This window comes from Entelurus aequoreus, linkage group LG08, assembly GCF_033978785.1.
Source record: "Entelurus aequoreus isolate RoL-2023_Sb linkage group LG08, RoL_Eaeq_v1.1, whole genome shotgun sequence".
Lineage (NCBI taxonomy): Eukaryota > Metazoa > Chordata > Actinopteri > Syngnathiformes > Syngnathidae > Entelurus > Entelurus aequoreus.
Window position 1 is genome coordinate 18,877,018 of NC_084738.1, and position 22,500 is coordinate 18,899,517.

The following is a 22,500-nucleotide window of genomic DNA, read 5'->3' on the forward strand; positions in this document are numbered from 1 at the left end:
TTGTTATTTAAAATGAAGTAACCTGTTCCCCAAAATGTATGTATTTAATATTTCTATAATGTTAATTTCGCCATAGTCAGCTGGGATAGGTTCTATCTCACGGCAAACTTGAACAGGGATAATAATTGTATGTCCTGGTATTGACTGGGGTGATATACATGTGTTTATGCTGGGATAGGCTCCAGCTTTCTGCCATATTTTGTCATTAATTTGTTAGCATTAAAAAGTAAGTAAATCACCCGAAAGATGTGATGTATTTAATATATGTATTGCACTTATTTTGCCTTAGTTAGCTGGGGATAGGTTCTTACTTCTAGCTCCCGGCGAACTTAAACTGGATAAGTTGTAGAAATTGTATTTACTGTAATTGATTTATTACAGTAATCAACTGTGATAGATTCCAGCTTTCTTCTGTATTTTATTTTGCTATCACTAAAATGTAAATAAAAATGGATGTACTTAACATGTTCTTACATTTATTTAGCCTTAGTTAGCTGGGATAAGTTCTGGCACCTGCAACATTGTATTATCATACTTATTTTGTTATCATTTAAAATGAAGTAACCTGCTCCCCCAAAATGTATGTATTTAATATTTCTATAATATTCATTTTGCCATAGTCAGCTGGGATAGGTTCTATCTCCCGGCAAACTTGAACAGGGATAAGTCATATCATTTACTGTAATTGAATAATTTTATGTCCTGGTATTGATTGTGGTGATATACATGCGTTCATGCTGGGTGTGCTTTCTTCCCTAAATCAGCTGGGATAGGCTCCAGCTTTCTGCCATATTTTGTTATTAATTTGTTAGCATTAAAAGTAAGTAAATCACCCGAAAGATGTGATGTATTTAGTATATTTCCTGCTTTTATTTTGCCTTAGTTAGCTGGGATAGGTTCTAACTTCTAGCTCCCTGCAAACTTAAACTGGATAAGTTGTAAAAAATGTAATGTACTGTAATTGATTTATTACAGTAATCAACTGGGATAGATTCCAGCTTTCTTCTGTATTTTATTTTGCTATCACTAAAATGTAAGTAAACCACTCCAAAAATAAAAATAAAAATGAATGTACTTAACATGTTCTTACATTTATTTCGCCTTAGTTGGCTGGGATAGGTTCTGGCACCTGCAACATTGTATTATCATACTTATTTTGTTATCATTTAAAATGAAGTAACATGCTTCCCAAAAATGTATGTATTTAATATTTATATAATATTCATTTTGCCATAGTCAGCTGGGATAGGTTCTATCTCCCGGCAAACTCGAACAGGGATAAGTCATATCATTTACTGTAATTGAATAATTTTATGTCCTGGTATTGACTGGGGTGATATACATGTGTTCATGCCGGGTGTGCCTTATTCCCTAAATCATCTAGGATAGGTTCCAGCTTTCTGCCATATTTTGTTATTAATTTGTTATCATTAAAAAGTAAGTAAAGCACCCGAAAGATGTCATGTATTAAATATATTTAGTGCATTTATTTTTGCATTGGTTAGCTGGGATAGGTTCTAACTTCTAGCTCCCGGCAAACTTAAACTGGATAAGTTGTAAAATTGTTATTTACTGTAATTGATTTGTTACAGTAATCAACTGGGATAGATTCCAGCTTTCTTTTATATTTTATTTTGCTATCACTAAAATGTAAGTTAACCACTCCAAAAAAAATAAAACGGATGTACTTAACATTTTGTTACATTTATTTTGCTTTAGTTAGCTGGGATAGGTTCTGGCTCCCAACTCTCGGCAAACTTGAACAAGTACTGTAGTGGTAGAAATGTAGTTTAGTTGATTCAATTCATGTCCTGGTATTGAATGTGGCATATTCATGGTGAGTCTGCCTTCTTACCTAGATGAGCTGGGATGGGTTCCAGCGTCTTACAATATTTTATTGTAATTATTTTCTTATCATTCAAAATTAAAAACATATATGTATGTATTATTTTTGTTGTATCTATTTTTTCTTAGTTGACTGGGATAGGTTCTAGCTTCCCAAAACTGAAAAAGTGGTCGAAAATGAATATATTTTGTTTTAATTAGTTTCCTGCCCTGTAAATAGCTGGTTTTCTGTTCATGGTGCTGACTTCAAGCCGTTTCACTGTGAACCAGCTGGCATCCTCATTCTTTATGGGGTGATAATCAGAGCACTCATGTACAGTATGTACAGTATGAGAGTCTGTAGTGTAGACTCCAGGTCTCATGGGATAAGTAGCTTTCATGACAAGTGAGCAGAGGTGACTTTAGTTGTGTCGACTCATCAGCCAACTGTCACTTGTGTCCTTGCTCCTCATCCACTATGACAAATATTACATGAGCAAGGTGGCATTTCACTTCTATCCTCTAAAAGAATCCAACTATTTGCAGAACGTGGTGTCAAAAAGTGCTCTTCAGTTCAAGGGGAACTCGCAGCATGACGCCCAGGAGTTTCTCCTGTGGTTGCTGGATCGAGTTCACGAGGACCTCAACAACATCATCCACTCTGACGTGCGACCCCCCAGGACGGTAAACGGCAAGACGGTAGCTGACATTCATTATGCACGCGCTGTATTAAGTTGTGTTGTTTTTGTGTTTGCAGCCTCCAGTCGAAAATGAAAATGCTCCTGAAGGATCTCCGTTGCCAACGCCTGGCTCTTTTGTGCAGGAGCTTTTCCAGGCACAATACAGGTTAGCACAATGTGTGTGTTTGTATGTGACCAACACACACTGACTGATTGTGTTCCTCTTTGTTTATATATTTGACTGTAGTAATATACGTTTGTCAAATAATGCACGACTTGATGTTTTTCTGTGCAAATACGAGCTGCTAAAAATCTTGGGATGTATAATCTTACTTACCATCTCTTATATTGACCTATTCTTAGAGTACATAGTCATGACTTACCGGTATTTGATGTACACTGATATCAACTTCTCTTGTATTGGCTTGCCTCACTTTCCTTGTGATGTCTCGTTCTATTATATACACCGTATTTTTCGGAGTATAAGTCGCACCGGCCGAAAATGCATAATAAAGAAGGGAAAAAACATATATAAGTCGCACTGTAGTATAAGTCGCATTTTTTGGGGAGATGTATTTGATAAAACCCAACACCAAGAATAGACATTTGAAAGGCAATTTAAAATAAATAAAGAATAGTGAACAACAGGCTGAATAAGTGTACGTTATATGAGGCATGAATAACCAACTGAGAACGTGCCTGGTATGTTAACGTAACATTTTATGGTAAGAGTCATTCAAATAACTATAACATATAGAACATGCTATTCGTTTACCAAACAATCTGTCACTCCTAATCGCTAAATCCCATGAAATCTTGTACGTCTAGTCTCTTACATGAATGACCTAATAATATTATTTGATATTTTACGGTAATGTGTTAATAATTTCACACATAAGTCGCTCCTGAGTATAAGTCGCACCCCCGGCCAAACTATGAAAAAAACTGCGATTTATAGTCCGAAAAATACGGTAATTAATTACAAATCTAGACATATCTTAATATTTTCTTATACAGATCTATCTTGTATTCACTTTATTTGGTTTGGTCCATCATATCTTGACTTATTTCCTATTTACTTATCTAACACTGTTACTTTTTTATGAAAACATACTGTATCGACCTTGACCTGATCTTATAGCGAATTGTCTTATCTTTACTTTCCCCTTTAAGTCGTAGCCTGTCATGACTTATATTGTGTCAACATAATAAATGTTGACTTATATTGGGATCTTATCTTCACTTAAGTTTCATCTTATTTAATCTTAACCGATATGATACGTTGATATCTTACATAGACTTGTTTTACTTCCTTTTCTGTTTTACTTCCTTTCCTTTTGTATTGTCTTGACTATCTTATCACATCTTATGTAAACCTTTTTATACTTTATTGACTTACTGTATGTGACATCAACTTGTGTTGGTATCTCATTTAAACTTGTCCTACTTTTTTCTTATTTGACACTGACTCATGTAGATTGATTTATACAGACTTATATGGTTGACATATAGGTTGACATATTAAATTGTCCTATTTTCTTAGTTTGTACCATTTTTCTATTATCTTGAGTGTAGTTTGTTGACATGTATGCACCCTTCTTGTCTTTTACTTATTCGCACTCGTTTACTACGAAGCCAAGCCACGTGTTACAACAGCGTGGCATTGTCTTGCTGAAATAAGCAGGGGCATCCATGATAACGTTGCTTGGATGGCAACATATGTTGCTCCAAAACCTGTATGTACCTTTCAGCATTAATGGTGCCTTCACAGATGTGTAAGTTACCCATGCATTAGGCACTAATATACCCCCATACCATCACAGATGCTGGCTTTTGAACTTTGCGCCTAGAACAATCCGGAAGGTTCTTTTCCTCTTTGTTCCGGAGGATACGACATCCACAGTTTCCAAAAACAAGTGGAAGTGTGGACTCGTCAGACCACAGAACACTTTTACACTTTGCATCAGTCCATCTTAGTTGAGCTCGGGCCCAGCAAAGCCGTCAGCGTTTCTGGGTGTTGTTGATGAATGGCTTTCGCTTTGCATAGTTCAGTTATATCTTGCACTTACAGATGTAGCGACGAACTGTAGTTACTGACAGTGGTTTTCTGAAGTGTTCTTGAGCCCATGTGGTGATATCCTTTACACACTGATGTCGGTTTTTGATGTAGTACCGCCTGAGGGATCAAAAGTCACAGGCTTAGCCGCTTACGTGAAGTGATTTATCCAGATTCTCTGAACCTTTTGATGATATTACGGATCATAGATGGTGAAATCCCTAAATTCCTTGCAATAGCTCGTTGAGAAATGTTGTTCTTAAACTGTTCGACAATTTGCTCACGCATTTGTTCACAAAGTGGTGACTCTCGCTTCAACCTTCTTTGTGAATGACTGAGCATTTCGTGGAAGCTGCTTTTATACCCAATCATGGCACCCACCTGTTCCCAATTAGCCTGTTCACCTGTGAGATGTTCAAATTGAGTGTCTGATGAGCATTCCTCAACTTTGTCAGTCTTTTTTGCCACTTGTGCCAGCTTTTTTGAAACACGTTGCAGGCATCAAATTCCAAAGGAGTGACTATTTGCAAAATATAACAAAGTTTTCCAGTTCGAACATTAAATATATTGTCCCTGCAGTCTATTCAATTGAATATAGGTTGAAAAGGATTTGCAAATCCTTGTATCCTGTTTTTTTTTTAATGATTTACACAATGTGCCAACTTCACTGGTTTTGGGGTTTGTATTTCACACAGTAATTTGCGTTATCATGGTTTGACTTGTCTCATGCAACTTCTTCGTTCATCTTGACTTATTTTACATTTGCCTTATTCGTCCTTCTTGACTTTTCTTATGTTTACTCACGTAGGTTTGGTATTTTGTTGTACCTTCTTGACACAGGTGTCTTTTTTAACGCATGCCTTTTTAAAATAATGTTCCATGCCTAGACAGCTTTGTAGATATTTTTCAAATGTGCATGTTCCTTTTTAAAAATGGCGAGTTCCATGGCTTTGATGATGCTTCCGCACAGATCCTCCCTGACGTGTCCTCACTGCCAGAAACAGAGCAACACCTTTGATCCTTTCCTCTGCATCTCACTGCCAATCCCGGTGCCTCACACACGGTGAGCCAGCGTTTCACAGAGACCAAGACGATGCTAAAATTAGAGGATGATGTCTATCTTTGACGTATCTATTTATTCCTTGGCTAGGCCCTTGTATGTAACAGTGGTGTACCAGGGCAAGTGCTCCCACTGTATGAGAGTGGGTGTGGCCGTGCCCCTGTCAGGTACCGTGTCCAGGCTAAGGCAAGCTGTGGCCCAAGAGACCAAAATCCCCGCCCAACAGGTACCTCCTCCTTTGGAGCTGTTTTGAATCAATTTAGGGATTAAACTTTAACATCTTGCCTCAGATCGTCCTCACGGAGATGTACTACGACGGCTTCCATCGCTCCTTCTGTGATGACGACGACGACCTTGAGATCATTCAGGAGAGCGACTCCATCTTTGCGTTTGAGACGCCCGAGCTCTTCAGGCCCGAACAGATCCGCTCGAAGAGAGGCGGTACTACATCCTCTTTGTTTAGATCAGGGGGGGTCAAACGTACGGCCCGAGGGCCGGATCAGGCCCGCGAATAGGTTTTACCCGGCCCGTGGGATGAGTTTACTGGTATAAAAATGTACTGGAAATTTTTGAATGAAAGAAACAGCTGTTCTAAATGTGTCCACTAGATGTCGCAATAGCAATTATTTGCATCTTTGTAGATGATGCTACATATGTAGAAAATAAACCACATAACCAGTCAAGGAAAATGATCAAACTACATAAATAACATAATGTAATTTGATTTTGATATAATTTTTTTATCTTGATAGATTATAATTACCGTAATTTCCGGACTATAAGCCGCACCTGACTATAAGCCGCACCAGCTAAATTTAGGGGAAAATACAGATTGCTCCATATATAAGCCGCACTCGACTATAAGCCGCAGGGTTTTGATGTGTAATTACCGTAGTATAAAGGGGTTCCTGCTACCACGGAGGGGATTGTCGGGACAGAGATGACTGTTTGGGAACGCAAAGCGTCCCATTTATTAACAATAAATCTTTCAATCATTCAATCAAACTTTCACATCTTCGACATGGCGAACAGCATTCGTGCAGAGTACAAATAATACAACGGTGCAAAGTAATACAAAGTTCTTGCCTGTATGTTATCAAAATAACCAGCCTACCGGTATATGAAAAGTCAGTCTTTAATCATTGTGTCATCGTCTTCCTCCTGCGTACTAAAACCACCGAAATCCTCTTCGTCGGTGTCGGAGAAGAACAGGCCGTAAATAAGCCGCACCGTTGTATAAGCCGCAGGGACCAGAACGAGGGGAAAAAGTAGCGGCTTATAGTCCGGAAATTACGGTAACAGCAATGAGTTGACTGATGAATATGATCACATAATTTGTTTAGAAAATATAAATATCGACAAATAAAGATATAAAATACTATTAACCGCAACAGGTAATTGTAAAAAAAAACCTAACAACATTATGATTTGTACAATTTCATAATGTGCTTGTTCTATTTTTAAACAAACTACTTGGGAGTAGATTTTTCTCCATGTGACCCCCGATCTAAAATGAGTTTGCCCCTGGTTTAGATCATACTTGCAGGAGGCCCAATTAGAATTGACACTCACTAGACACTTCATTAGGTACACTTATTTGTCCTAATACAAGTCAAAGTGGTTTTAAATTCAACAGTACAGTTAGTGGAAATATGCTAAACAGTTTAATGAATTACATTTTTCATGAAATAAAATGTAATAATATTGTAAAATATTTAACACAATTTTTATTTAATATATTAAAATAAGAAAATAACAGGAGGGAAACTTAAAATGCTAAAAAAAACATTTATTGATATTTTTTTTCTACAAATTATCTGGAACCCCTCTTGATCGTAGTTTTAATTATTTGTATTTATTGTATTAACCCGATTATGAGATGGTAAAAAAAGTGTCTTAAATACTCATTATGTCATATATAAGAAATAGGACGTGAAACAATTTTATTCCAAGCAACCATTTTTATTTCACTGATCATGAAAAACATTGTTTAAATAATGTATATATATTATGTGTTTGACTTTGATATTTTTCAAAAAGTGGGTCTTGAAAAATATGGCAATTGCAGGCACGTGAAATCTGCATTTTTATACATTCATTGTCATGTCAAAATATCACTTTCTGCGTTTTTTAATGAAATAAGATCCAAACAAACTTTGTTGAACACTCGCCTGTTCCTCTTGCCTGAACGCCTCACTTAGTTGCAGGACAGGGATACAATCAGGGGCACCGTAAATAGCTTGCTATTTAACATAGTTAGCATCACCTAGCGAGCATACTTGTTGTCACCTGCGTTCGCTCTATGAGCCACAACGTTGACATTTTTACACTTTGCTGATAATCATATTTGGATGATTACAATCCGAACACAGTTAGTTCCGAACCAGTTGTAGTTCTAGAGTATATATTAGTAGCCAGCAAGTAGGTATATTTTTGACGTGATTAATGTAAACCTACTCAGTGGCCTAGTGGTTAGAGTGTCCGCCCTGAGATCGGTAGGTTGTGTTTTCAAACCCTGGCCGAGTCATACCAAAGACTATAAAAATGGGACCCATTGCCTCCCTGCTTGGCACTCAGCATCAAGGGTTGGAATTGGGGGTTAAAGCACCAAAAATGATTCCCGGGCGTGGCGACTGCTGCTGCCTACTGCTCCCCTCACCCAGGGGGTGGAATAATTGGATGGGTCAAATGCAGATGACAAATTTCACCACATAATAAATGAAAATAACATAACATAACATAACACCTAGTGTGTGTGTGACAATCATTGGTACTTTAACTTTACTTTAAACAGAGGTTACATCACAGGAAGTATATTACTTGAGGGGGCGTGGCTACAGGATAGAGTTGCCAAATGGGAAACGTTTTCTTTGCATGCATGTTATAGAATTTTACATTACATTTTCAATGATAATATTGTTTGTAAATGATCGACTAAAAACAACCTAAAAAATCTGTGGTAGATTACATGGGACATGCAAGTGTTAAAAAGACAGCCAAAAGAGGTTGGAAGATGAGAATAAATCTAAAGATAAAATGTTGTGTAGAAATGCACCCAATTGCAGGAAATGTAAACTTGATTTTTAAAATCTTCTTTCGGTGTTTGCATGGCTGCACTTTATGCTGATTTTTTTTTGTCAGTTTTCTTTTTTTGTTCTCTTAAGTGTGCTCACATGCCTTTAATTTAATAAATTGTTTTGTTTTTGATGAATGTGAGTGTGAATGTTGTCTGTCTATCTGCGTTGGCCCTGCGATGAGGTGGCGACATGTCCTGGGTGTACCCCGCCCTCCGCCTGAATGCATCTGGGATAGGCTCCAGCCACCCCCGCGACCCCGAGAGGGGAGAAAATGGATGGATGGATGGGTTTTGTTTTTGTTTGTATTTTTATCTGAATAATATTTGCATTATTAACTTATTAAGTTCACATTTTGTCTTTGATTTAGATTATTTTTTTCAAAAATGGGTCTTGAATTGTGTACTTAAATTGTAGTTTTTAATTTTTGCCAGAATTTTCTGTAATTTGAAATGCTTTTGAATTCAAACAGGTTAATCATTTTTCATTTTACCTTTGATTTTTATATTATTTTCCACAAAATAATTCTTGAAAAAGACTGTGCGTATAATTTTGGGTTCAATACAATAATTCAATGACACATTTTTATTTGTATTGTTTTTCTTTGATTTAAATTACATCATTAGTTTTACATGGGGCAGCACAGGGGTTAGTGCATGTGCTTCACAATACGAAGGTCCTGTGTTCGATCCTGGGATCTTTCTGTGTGTGAATGTGAGTGTGAATGTTGTCTGTCTATCTGCGTTGGCCCTGCGAAGAGGTGGTGACTTGTCCAGTGTCTACGCTGCCTTCTGCCCGAATGCAGCTGAGATAGGCTCCAGCATCCCCCGTGACCCCAAAAAGAACAAGTAGTAGAAAATGGATGGATGGATAGTTTCACATGTTGTCTTTTTATTTTTCATTTCAAAAAACAGACCTTGAAAAAGAGTGGTTGTCTTATATTGGGGTCCATCCATCCCTCCATCCATTTTCTACCGCTTGTCCCTTTTGGGGTGGCGGAGGGGTGCTGGAGCCTATCTCAGCTGCTTTTGGGCGAAAGGCGGGGTACACTCTGGACAAGTCACCACCTCATCACAGGGCCAACACAGATAGACAGACAACATTCACACTCACATTCACAATTTAGTGTTGCCAATCAACCTATCCCCAGGTGCATGTTTTTGGCGGTGGGAGGAAGCCGGAATACCCGGAGGGAACCCACGCAGTCACGGGGAGAACATGCAAACTCCACACAGAGAGATCCCGAGCCCGGAATTGAACTCAGGACCTTCGTAACAAAATAATTGAATTACACATTTTCAGTTTTTACATTTTTTAAATTTTTTCCTTCCATCCATTTTCTACCGCTTGTCCCGTTAGTTAAAATTCCATCCATCCATTTCCTACTGTTTGTCCCTTTCGGGGTCGCGGGGGGTGCTGGAGCCGGTTATCTCAGCTGCATTCGGGCGGAAGGCGGGGTACACCCTGGACAAGTCGCCACCTCATCGTAAAATTACGTTATTGATTTCACATTTTGTCCTGGATATTTTTTCCCCCCCCCCAAAAAAACAGATCTTGCAAAAGAGTGGTTGCCTAATATTGGGGTCTAAACAATAATTCAAATACACATGATTAGTTTAATCGTTGTTTGTAATTTTCTTTAGTTAAAATTAGATTACGTAATTAGTTTCATATTTTGTCTTTGATATTGATTATCTAAAAAAAAAAATGTTTTGGGGTCAACACGATAATTCAATCACATACTTTTATTTTGTAGTAATTTTATTTAATCCAAATGCAGCGGGGGGACACACGGTAGAAAATGGATAGATGGATTAATTTACATTTAAATTTGATTGTGTTATCAGTTTCACGTAAAAAAAACAACTACACCCTAACTTTCAACTATTTGTGTTTGACTTGAATACAGGGAGTCCGCATGCTAACCGGAACCAGAACAACCTGAAGTACGGCACAGAAAACAACCGGATATCCGCCCAAATCCAGGAGCCCACGACTCCGCCCCCAAGTCCCAACAAGAACAGCGGGCAGGACGAGAAGGTGGTGTTGCTGGTGTGTAACAGAGCATGTGCCGGCCAACAAGGACGCAGGTACATGGAGAAGGAATTACATTATGAATTATCTCACTTTTATTTCCTTTAATATAGCCTAAACGTGTTTTCAGGTTTGGTAATCCCTTTATACTCTACTTGGAGCGTACGGTCACGTGGGACGTGCTACAGAAGGAAATACTGGAGAAGATGAGGCACATTTTGCGCCCTGGAGCCGTTGTGCAGGTTTGAGAGAAAAGTCACACTGCATTATTATGCATTATTAATTATAATCATTTTACTATTTAGGTTGGGCCCTTCACTTTACGTGTGGTTGGGGTGGTTGGGATCACATATCTCCTTCCTCAGGAGGAGCAACCACTATGTCATCCATCTGTGGAGCGGTAAGGCTGTCTATCACCGCTAGGGGGAGTGCTGCTCCCTTTGAATAGTGCCTCAACCTAGAATAGAATAGAAAGTACTTCATTGATCCCTGGGGGAAATTCAGCACCACAGTTCGCTCACGATAGACAGTAATAATAATAAATAATAAAATATATTTATAATAATAAATAATAATAACCTGATGTTCATTGTAAAACATGTTTAGGTGCACAGCAGTATGTTTTTCATAGATTATTAGGAAATATATATATATTTTTAATTGTAAGTGGTGTTACTATTGGTGTATAGAAAAATATCTCTTTTAATAAACAAAATAATTTATTATAATTATTAAATGTATTTGCAATTTATTGTGCAATTTAAAACAATTAAATATGCACATGCAATTCTTTAAGGCAAATATATAAAACAATAATATGGTCTGGTCATTTTCAGAGCGTACAAGTCTTGTGGTCCCGGAGGGCCGCCTCATGTCAAAATTGTTGTTGAATGGGACAAGGAAACAAAAGACTAGTAAGTAGGACCCGAGTATACTCACTGGCCAAAATATTGGGCACACTTGCACAATCTTAACGAGATGCTATGTAAAAAATGTCACGCTCAGCAAAAAATGCTGCTGCATAAGGAAAATCCAAATATTCGGAACACGTCTCAGTATGCGCAATAAATCGCCCTGCGGTCGCCTTGTGACTTCTGTTGTTTTCCTGCTCGCAGTCTGTTCAAAAGAACAGAAGATGAATACATCCCGGATTCTGAAAGTGTACGGCAAGTGAAGGAGCAGCACCTCCAGCCTCAGAGCTGTTCGCTTGCCCAATGCTTTCAACTCTACACCAAAGAGGAACAGGTAGGCTCCCACCAGAAACACTCTGCGTGGTTGTTTAGGGCCACAATGACTAGTTGGGCCACATGATTATGGCAAACGGTCGTTTCAGTAGCTGATCATCACCGTGCTCTGCAGGTGTTTGCATCTTCTACTTTGACAGAATTATATCATGGATACAGTTATATTTTGTATCTGCTAAACTTGTATTTAATGATGAGTCAATATGTCCTTTGTAATAAGTTTTAGTTTGGTTTAGCAGATCGCTGCCGTGTCCGTTCAAAAGCCCATAGAGATAATTGCAAATTTAGTATCGCTTTGAACGTTGTCTTAGTAACAGATACAGTATACAGCCGTATTTCTAAAACAACTGGACTATTTAAGTTTATATTGTAACTGAACTTTTCCCTAAAAATATAAAGTTTCAAGAATATTAGTTTTTTCATAGTTTTTGCCTAGAGATGTCCGATAATATCGGCCTGCCGATACTATCGGCCGATAAATGCTTTAAAATGTAATATCGGAAATTATCGGTATCGTTTTTTTTTAATCTGTATCGTTTTTTTGTTGTTGTTTTTTTTAAATTAAATCAACATAAATAACACAAGATACACTTACAATTAGTGCACCAACCCAAAAAAATTCACACAAAAGGGTTGTTTCTTTCTGTTATTAATATTCTGGTTCCTACATTATATATCAACATATATCAATACAGTCTGCAAGGGATACAGTCTGTAAGCACACATGGTTGTCCACTAATAGTACTAACCTTTAACAGTTCATTTTACTCATTTTCATTAATTACTAGTTTCTATGTAACTGTTTTTTATATTGTTTTACTTTCTTTTTTATTCAAGAAAATGTTTTTAATTTATTTATCTTATTTTATTTTACTTTATTTTTTAAAAAGGACCTTATCTTCACCATACCTGGTTGTCCAAATTAGGCATAATAATGTGTTAATTCCACGACTGTATATATCGGTATCGGTTGATATCGGTATCGGTAATTAAGAGTTGGACAATATCGGATGTCGGCAAAAAAGCCATTATCGGACATCCTTATTTTTGCCCATTTATTGGGTTTTGCTAACTTTTTCACTTCATGCCAAAGCAACATTGCAGTTTTGAAAGGGCTTCACTGCGGCTTCATTAAACACTTTTCCTTTCCCCTTGGGCCTATCAACCTTTTTTATTTATCTTGCAATATGAACTTTGGACATAATCTGGAATAAAAACACATAACTATTGATCATATTGGATTGAGTTGAATTGTAGTTGTCAATGTAGACTTTTTGTTTATTGTTCATACGTACATATACATCTTTACATTACTTTTACAATAATAATACATTATTTATTCATGTCTAATTATAAATGTACTTGAAGTGCATTTTTGTTGGTTGTGTTTCTTACTCACACACTCCGGCTCCCATAGCCCAATCTATTTCTGGTTGCCAAGAGCAATGCAGTAACCCCTCGTTTATTGCTGTTAATTGGTTCCGGGTTCTGGCCGTGGTGAATATATTTCCGCAAAGGAGAAACTATTAATTATAAATTCAATATTGCAATAGATCAGTGGTTCTTAACCTTGTTGGAGGTACCGAACCCCACCAGTTTCATATGCGCATTCACCGAACCCTTCTTTAGTGAAAAATATATATATATATTTTTTTCAAATTCAAGAAAAAGTCATATGTTTTTTTACTGGTGCACAAAATGAACCGTGCATGAACATCACCTTGTTCAAAGAACAAAACCAACACAGTGCATGAACTCACAACAAATTACACACCTTACACACATTACCATGAATTAATTAACGTGGACCCCGACTTAAACAAGTTGAAAAACGTATTCGGGTATTACCATTTAGTGGTCAATTGTACATAATATGTACTGTACTGTGTAAACTGTACTGTTTCATAAAATGTATTCTCTTCCTTTGCAATCTGCTAGTAAAAGTTTAAATCGATCAATCAAACAACCTGTAAATCAGATAGAAAATTAGGGGGAACATTGTTTGGGGGTATCCATAATACGCTGATAGGGAGAAGTTTTTATTTACACGATAAGTCGGGTGTGTCTTTACCTCCGTGGCAGAGGCCGACTCACCAAACCCCTAGGGTTCGATCGAACCCAGGTTAAGAACCACTACAATAGATAGAACATAAAAACTGTGTACGACTTTATAAATCTTGAAATATGATGAAATAACATACTGTATAGTCACCTTCACAAGTTGCAAACGTCAAAACGCAATGTGGCGGAGAAAGATTGTATTACAATAATCACTAGGCAGCAGTCAGCTGTAGCCCTAGTGCAGAGCTATTCAACTGGTGGCCTGTGGGCCAAATCTGTCACGGGAATGACACCATATCGGCCAACGAGTCCAGTTCCACACTTTTGTAGCAAAGTCCTAAAAACACTAGAGTGCTCCTGTTGCATGGAGTAACTTGGACCACTGTAACCACATTGGCAGATCCTTGCATTGACATTTTAACCTTGCTAGCAAACATAGAACACTGGGGTCCAAAGGCACCGCTTTAAATCTTCTCCTTTTTGTAGTTACAGATTAATTTTGTTATGTGATTTATGTAACTCAGGTGTTGCTGTAGCTTGTTTACTTCAGATGCAGTCAGTAGTCATTTGTTTAAACTTTTTAGTTATACTAGTGGTGTTCCTTAAGGTTCCATTTTAGGTGCTCTCTTTTTCATCATTTGGGCTTTTCAACTGGTGGCCCGCAAGTTCAGTTAAACAAACTTATGAGGGACTCATATTTTTGCTGAAGGCCCTTAAAAACAGCAGACAATCCTGTATCTATTCTAGAGAACTTAGGCTCTCCAGAATATACAAAAAAAGACTAATAAGTGAGAAGTCCGGCCCCTAAGTCTTCAGTATTCTTTGAATGGCGCCCCCAAAACAATTCAGTTGAATATCTCTGCCGTATTTACATGAGTAAATGGAGCCACAGACAAAATCTTGTTTAGGGCCACACAAAGCTTTAGAGTTAACTTAGTCACTAAACAACAGGTTACCCTTCAAGAGAAGGCACCAAAACGGCTTTCGAACATGACTTTTATCGCATCATTCTTTTCCCAGCTTGCTCCTGATGACGCCTGGCGCTGTCCACACTGCAAGCAGCTCCAGCAGGGCAGCATCAAGCTGAGTTTGTGGACCCTGCCTGACATCCTCATACTGCACCTCAAGCGCTTTAGACAGGTACAGACACTTACTAACAATTCATTTTGTTTTGGACCTTATGGTTTATTGTTTATCATTTAAGTTTATTTCGAACATGCATACAATTACAACATGATACATCACAATTTCCGGTTTCTCTTTTCAACTTGTCCGAAAAGGCGTAGGAAGAAGCAGAGCTCATTTAATCCTACCCATTTTCCAGATCATAGCTTTTGTTCAGTTCCTGTTCTCAATTTGTTAACAATTTACTCCATTAATAATAACATTGTAAAAAGATAAATAATAAATAAAAAGTAGACAGTGAATGAAGTTGTATTTCATATAGTGAGATGAATAAAGTCATCAATAAGTTCAAAATGTTTATCATGATTCCTCTTCTTTGTACTTTGCAAACACTTTAAGTTTGAACAGTTTCTTAAATTGGATCACATTAGTACACTGTTTGAATTTTTTAAATTTAATCCATTCCATAATTTGATTCCACATATTGGTATACTAAAGGTTTTAAGTGTTGTACCTGCATATAAATGTTTTAATTTACATTTTTCTCTGAGGTTATATTTCTCCTATTTTGTTTAGAAGAATTGTTGTAAATTCTTGAGTAGCAGATTATAGTTTGCTTTGTGCATCATTTTAGAATTTCAATATTTTTGATTCAATAAAAAAGTGTATACATGTTCTCTACAGCCAACATAGTTTTATTCTAACTGACTTTTTTTATTTCCCCATATTTATTAGACTTAGATTTAGACTTAGACTTCCTTTTTATTGTCATTCAAATTTGAACTTTGCAGTACAGATAAGAACAAAATTTCATTTCATTAGCTCATGGTAGTGCAGGATAAAAAAGCAATAAGGTGCATGTATAAATAAATAAATAGGTTACTGTACAGATAAATATATTGCACTTTTTCACATGCGTCCACGTTTATGGATGTATGTTATATTGTCTTTTTTATTCCAGCGAGTTAATCCATTTTGGGGGGAGTTGAGGGGATTTTTATGATTATTATTCATATTCATATTATATATGATTTATTATTCACAATAACTCAGATATGGTCAGACTTGTGAGCAGTAGAGAATATGAAGTGATTTTTGGTCCAGAACATATTTTTCTTTATTCATCATTGACGTGTTTCTTGCCACCTTATGTTGTATATTTTTATATGAGATTTACAGTTCATTTTATTATCTATCATTACGACCAAAAATTTGATTTATTTTACTCTTTCAATGTCCACTCAGTGTATTTGTATTTGTGTTTGACTTTCTCTTCTACTGTTACCAAATAGCATTGTTTTAGTTTTACTGAGATTCAAAGATAGTCTGTTTTTGTCAAACCATCTTTTTAATTTGTTCATTTCTTCTGTTATTATTTGTATTAACTTCTGTGTGTTCTCTCCTGAACAAAACACAGTTGTATCATCTGCAAATAATACTCATTTTAAGTCTTTTGTAACTTTACTAATGTCGTTTATATAAAAATTTAAACATTTTGGTCCTAGTATTGATCCCTGAGGTACGCCACAGGATATATTTAGCGTTTTAGACAAGCCTAGCTTTACATATTGCTTCCTGTTGGTTACATAAATTATTTCCCAGTGCAAGATCAATCCTCTGATCCCATACCGTTCCAATTTTTTGTTTAAAATATTATGAATAATTGTGTCAAATGCTTTTGTTGTATCCATAAACACTGCCGCTGCACACTGTTTACTATCTATTTCATTAGTAATTACCTCCGTTATTTCGATTGAAGCCATCGATGTTAAACTATTAGCTCTGTATCCGTGTTGGTTCTTATTACCTCATTGTGTGTCCATTAGGACGGAGATCGGCGCATGAAAATGCAAAACATGGTGAAGTTCCCCCTGACCAGCATGGACATGGCGCCGCACATGGTAAAGAGGAGCCAGAGCAGCTGGAGCTTACCCTCTCACTGGTCGCCATGGAGACGGCCTTACGGGATGGGCCGTGACCCCGAGGACTACCTTTACGATCTGTACGCCGTGTGCAACCATCACGGGACGATGCAGGGAGGACATTACACAGGTACAGTATCACCACAGCTTTCACATCCTAATGGAGATTTGAAAACAAACAAAAGAGTGAACATTTGTCTGAGCATGCACCTTGACTGTGTTGCCGGTGCTATTATTTTTCTGAGAGATGCACCATTAGGTGGTGCTAGTATTAAACCCCACACGTGCTCAATTTGAACAAGATAGTTTAAAAAAACATGACCGCCGTCATACAAAGCATGCTTGGGACTTAGCAACTGATTCATTAAGCGTTTGTCTAATGATTATAAACATTTTCTTCACCTTGCAGCTCAGTGTAAGAACTCCATTGACGGACAGTGGTACTGTTTCGACGATAGCGACGTTCATCCTGTATCAGAGGAAGAGGTGTGCAAGCAGACCGCTTACATCTTGTTCTATCAGAGACGTGCCACCGTTCCATCCTGGTCTGCCAACAGTTCCGTGGGAGGTAATTTATTCATATTAGAGACACCGTATAGACAAAAGTGTTAGGACGCAACTTCTAATTATTATACGTTTTTATAAAGGACCCATAGCGTCCAGGAGACCAACATTTCGCTAACAAGTTCTCTTGTTTTATTTGTTCCTGAAAATGAATCTGGCAGTCATTTTCATATAATTTCAATTTGTTTTTGATTACGTAACTGTACTTGGAACACCCCATTTCCATCGCCAGACTTAAAATGCCAGCCCCTCTTGGTGTGACGTCCTTTACAGAGCTGGAGCCCATTTCACATTTGAACCCATGCGTTACTAATTCCCGATACCGGGAACTATTTTCTGTCATTTTGTGTGTGTTAATAAATGTTAATTGTTTCATAATGAATTCTATTTTTTAATGTAACATTTCAAAATGAGCTGATTATAATAACTGTCCTGTCCAGTTGTTATGTCTTTTTTAAATTACATTTCTGAGTCTCATTTGCAAGTATTGTATAATAGACTTTGCATGCAGTTGCAATTCCAAGATGTTATGTATGCACTACAGTATGTTGCCTAGCCAGGAAGTAGCCTTAGCCATTAAGCTGAATGTTCTGTTGTGGCCAACAAAGTGTTTATTCTAGTATTGTATAGTATTGTACTTATTACACACTTGTTTGAATCTTAGTTGTAGTTTTCAATACCAAATTTGGAGGTTTTGAAATCGCCATGTAAAATTACTAATGCTAATCAGTAGCATGTATATGGCAAAACCAATGTAAATTAGCATCAAGCTAGCACATTTTGGAAAAGTGGAGCCTTACTTGATGTTCAAGCTTTTTCTATCTTGCTTTGTTGGCATTGAAAACTGCAACATTACGTAGAGGCAGTTTAGTCCGCACTCAGTGCTGCTTGAGTGATTGATTCCTTGCCAAATGTTTGAGCCGATGTTTAGTCTGCAACTGGATGTGACGTGCCAAGCAACAAAGGTATCGAATTTTGGCAACGTTTGATTTTGCGTGAATCGATACTTGGTAGACCCGGTGGAATTTGGTCTGTGCCCATAAAAGTACCAAATTCAGTACCCATCTATACTCCAGGTACTCTGGTTGCTTGACACTGTCCAAAAACATGCATGGTGTAACTCACCTCACACCCAGAGTGAGCTGGGATAGGCTCCAGCTCGCCCATGACCCTGAACATGTTTGGAAACGAATTAATAAATGTCCAAAAACTGCCTTTAGGATCCACAAGTTCTTCCCTGTGTGAGCACTGGATCAGCCGCCTGATCGGTAGCCGCCCACCAAGCCAAGCCTCCTCCGGTTCCTCCAGACGAACCTCGCTAGCTTCTCTTTCGGAGTCGGCTGAGTTTGCCGGAGAACGAAGCGAGGATGACGGTAAGTGTTCATATTCCTATTAATAGCGAGAGGTGGTCATGTATTTGTAATCTGAACCTGATCTGTCGTGCAGCCCTATCGAGCCGACCTGCGGTGAGAGTCATGCAAAGGCAGACTTTCTCCTCGAGGACGTCCATCGCTAGTCCGCTGGTGCTCAGTGAGAATGGCCAGAAACCTTCCTGGTCTCACTCTGCTAAGCTGCAACTCCGCTCAAACTCCCCGTCACGTTTCTCCCTGGAATCCCACTCCTCCTCCCCGACACTAGAAATGATAGGCGAGGTGGTTGATACCAAATTGTCCACCTCCTGCTTCAATGGGTCTCCTAAACTTGGAAGCAAATCTGTGTTGGATCAAAATCCCGGAAGTAATAGGCTGATAGAGCAGCTTCATTCCAAAGCTTTGTCCCAGGCAGAGACAAGGGTCTCCGTCCAGACCGGGGACAACAACAATCTAGTCAGTGGTGCTGAACAAACCAGTCCTCGACATGGAACGACTGCCAAGGAGCTGAAGCAAAGAAACGTTCCCGCAGATAGCTCAGGTGTCAAACGAACCTCAGCAAAGACCGGATTGGAGGGTGAAAGAAGCCCCAAGAAGCGTCCTGCTGCCTCGTCCACGTCCTCCAGCTCTCTGTCTCCTGCGTCCCCAGCTGTTGATAAGTCACCTGCTCGAGCGCAGGCTAAAGGTGCTACAAACAACCCAAAAGACAAGGGCGACGGAGCACCGAAGACCAGTAAGGCTGCTTCCTCTAGAACGGCAACACCCTCCAAAAAATCATCCCAGACGCAGGAGGGGTTACACCCGGATTCTGCGAGGAAGGGTTGTTCTCCTGGAAGCTCACACCCTCAGAAGAGAACCACGCCCAAAGGGGGTGGTGATAAAGTCTCAGCTTCAGGTAGGACTAAAGGAGCAGATAGGAGCGCCAGCCGGGACTCATCACGGACTGCCGCGCTGGCTGAGAAGAAGGTTAACGGTGGCGGTCCTCTGTGTCGGTCCAGTGCCGGAAGTAGAGTAGAGGGTAGGCCTGGTCGCTCTGTAGAGAACAGGATGGTTGCACGGAGTTCTAGCAGCAGCTCCTCCATGGCGAGTCTGCGATCCTCCAGTGTGGTTGTTCCCCCCACCGGCCCGCCGTCAAGGGCAGCAAGGAGGAACAGTAAGACCGAGGAAAAAGCTTTGTCCTTCTTCAAAACTGCCCTCAGGCCCAAAGACCTTCGCAAGTCGTCGGACGGTGGGACTCCTGAAGATGGCGGTGGAGATCTGGCAAAAGAAGGAGGGACCAAGAAACCCCAAAACGCAACCTCCGAGGCCACCGCAGCTAAGGACTCCTCGAAGGTTTCCGTTGCAGCTAAACATTCGCTGCTGCCCTCTGCTAAATCCAAACTCTCAGAAGCCACGAACCAGGCTTCTTCCGCGAAAGACCCTGCGAAGAAAGAACCTGCCAAAAAGACCATGCCGTCCAGGAAAATCCCCATCAACTCCACCCAATCAAACCAGAGGTCTAAATGAAATCCACCCGAGGGCCTCACTCTCCTTTCTAGTGCAGCTCCTTTCAGTGGTCACTGGTTACCAGCTGCCGTACGGGACACTTCCTGTCCATGTTGTTCTCTCGTTATCTAGGAATGGAATTTTACCAAAGCACTTTGTATGGATCGCATTGATTTCCAGGAAATACTCTACTGTATTGTAAATACGCATGGGTTGCTCATGTATCGGAATGACTGCCTCGTTTTGTCTGTCGCTTACTGTGAGAGGAAGCCTCGTTTTCACCAGGCGGCCTGGTTCGGCACGTGGATCGGCGTGGGTGAAATTTTCCAAAAGAATTCCCCAACTGGAGCCATAGTGAAGGTCTTTGTGGACTTCTTTACACAGCAAACGAGGTGAGACTAAGCAGTGCCTCTGCAAATAATGCACTTTAAATGCTCTAATTATAGTCTGCAAATTTAAACTTAATTTTTTAAAGTTTAAAAAGAGGAAAGGAAAACTTGACCCTCTTTGACCATGTTGTGTACTGTTGCAGATGTAGCTAAAGCTGCTGGATACTTCAAATGCAGCCACTGCCATCTTGTGGAGTTTTTAAAAAACATAAATCTGGAGGTTGCCTACAGCCGCAGTTTTTTTTTTAAAACTGGCGCTAATTTTTTGCTTTTCTAGACCACTCTGTAGTGTTAATTGGAGCATTTACGGTAGGCGTTGATTGGTCGAACTGGTGGAAACGTTGCTTTTTTGGTGGGGAATAATTGGAAACCCAGATGACAAATTGACCGCCAAGTCACCAAAGGGAATTCAATGGCGGTTTTCTTTTTTTAAAAGAAAAAAAAAAAAAGCTCTCCTTTCAATATGGGGGAGACATAACAGTGTCAACATCAGTGCCTCAGATAATCATACTATTTAAAGGAAATTGTATAACTGCAGGTGTAACAATTTATAAGCATTATCAGAAGCACTGAAAATGTCATTTGAAGTCACACCTATGTAACCTTAATGGCTGTTTACACACTCGATGTAGTTATTGTGCAACAGAGGCGGCCGGACGGCGAGCATGTACAGTGTCAGTGGCGTTACTGGACATAATGTATGCGTTTGTTTACTTGTAACAACACGATTAAAACCCCCTCGACATTCACTCACGGCGCTCTCAGACTGCCACAACGTCTCGGAACATTCCTCTCAAATAGAAACACAGGGTGTACAAAGGTCATGCACATTTAACACAGTTGAGTAAACACCAGCCACAAAACTAGGTACACCTGCACCTGTAATCTAATGAGTAGATGCAAATCATTATTGTTTGGAAATATACTAGAAAGACCTTTCAGTATAGTAATGCATTGTATTGTTCGACAAACATGGAATACATGTTTGTTATGGTGCTGGTGTACCTACTGGAGTGGCCCATGAGTGTACTGTACATAGCGTGTTTGAGGCAAGTCACCATCGCCGCTTTCTGCTCACACAGCATCACGGTCCATGTAAAAAAAAAAACATGTTGCATGATGACTCGCTAATGCATGCACTAAACTATGCAAGCAAACTCTCGCTAATGGCCACCACCGCTGAGTATGTGGAAAGCTCTTAGATGTGTACATAGTATTTCTTAGTGGTCTATTTTTACAACAACAACAAAAAAAAAATGCCAGCATCAGAGAGCATGTGGAAGGCATTTCTTTATTGACGCTTTGTTTGCACAAAAAGTAATATATGACATTTTGTATGAATGTTAGCGACTGCTCATTTACTCCAAAGTAAAAATCAACTCACCTATCAAAGAAGAGTGTGCAGGATTGTGTTCATTTCTTCCTCCTTCTGGTACCCCTTGCTTTAATAATTAATGCAGAGTATTTATTGAGAGAACACGAAACACTAAAGAGCGAAACACTGTTAATTTATTTATGTTTCTAAAGCTTGTTATATTAATATATATATTATAATTGATGTTAACTGCATACCAAATGAGAAATATTAAGTTTTTTTATTACCTTTTTTTAT

The 22,500-nt window shown here is 38.8% G+C and overlaps 1 protein-coding gene across 1 annotated transcript in view; it reads left to right on the top strand.

Moving 5' to 3' along the window:
* The window catches only part of LOC133655572 (ubiquitin carboxyl-terminal hydrolase 31-like), a 30,579-nt gene extending 8,310 nt beyond the window's left edge, over positions 1–22,269 (top strand). Inside the window, exons 2-16 of the mRNA XM_062055850.1 lie at positions 2,371–2,508; positions 2,582–2,670; positions 5,531–5,623; positions 5,711–5,846; positions 5,911–6,061; positions 10,604–10,784; positions 10,859–10,970; positions 11,034–11,128; positions 11,565–11,642; positions 11,844–11,973; positions 15,054–15,173; positions 16,985–17,210; positions 17,490–17,648; positions 18,865–19,017; positions 19,091–22,269. Of these exons, the coding sequence (XP_061911834.1) occupies positions 2,371–2,508; positions 2,582–2,670; positions 5,531–5,623; positions 5,711–5,846; positions 5,911–6,061; positions 10,604–10,784; positions 10,859–10,970; positions 11,034–11,128; positions 11,565–11,642; positions 11,844–11,973; positions 15,054–15,173; positions 16,985–17,210; positions 17,490–17,648; positions 18,865–19,017; positions 19,091–20,520 (3,291 nt within the window). The 3' untranslated portion in view covers positions 20,521–22,269. The remainder of the gene's footprint in view (positions 1–2,370; positions 2,509–2,581; positions 2,671–5,530; positions 5,624–5,710; positions 5,847–5,910; positions 6,062–10,603; positions 10,785–10,858; positions 10,971–11,033; positions 11,129–11,564; positions 11,643–11,843; positions 11,974–15,053; positions 15,174–16,984; positions 17,211–17,489; positions 17,649–18,864; positions 19,018–19,090) is intronic.
* Positions 22,270–22,500: the final 231 nt, after the last annotated feature.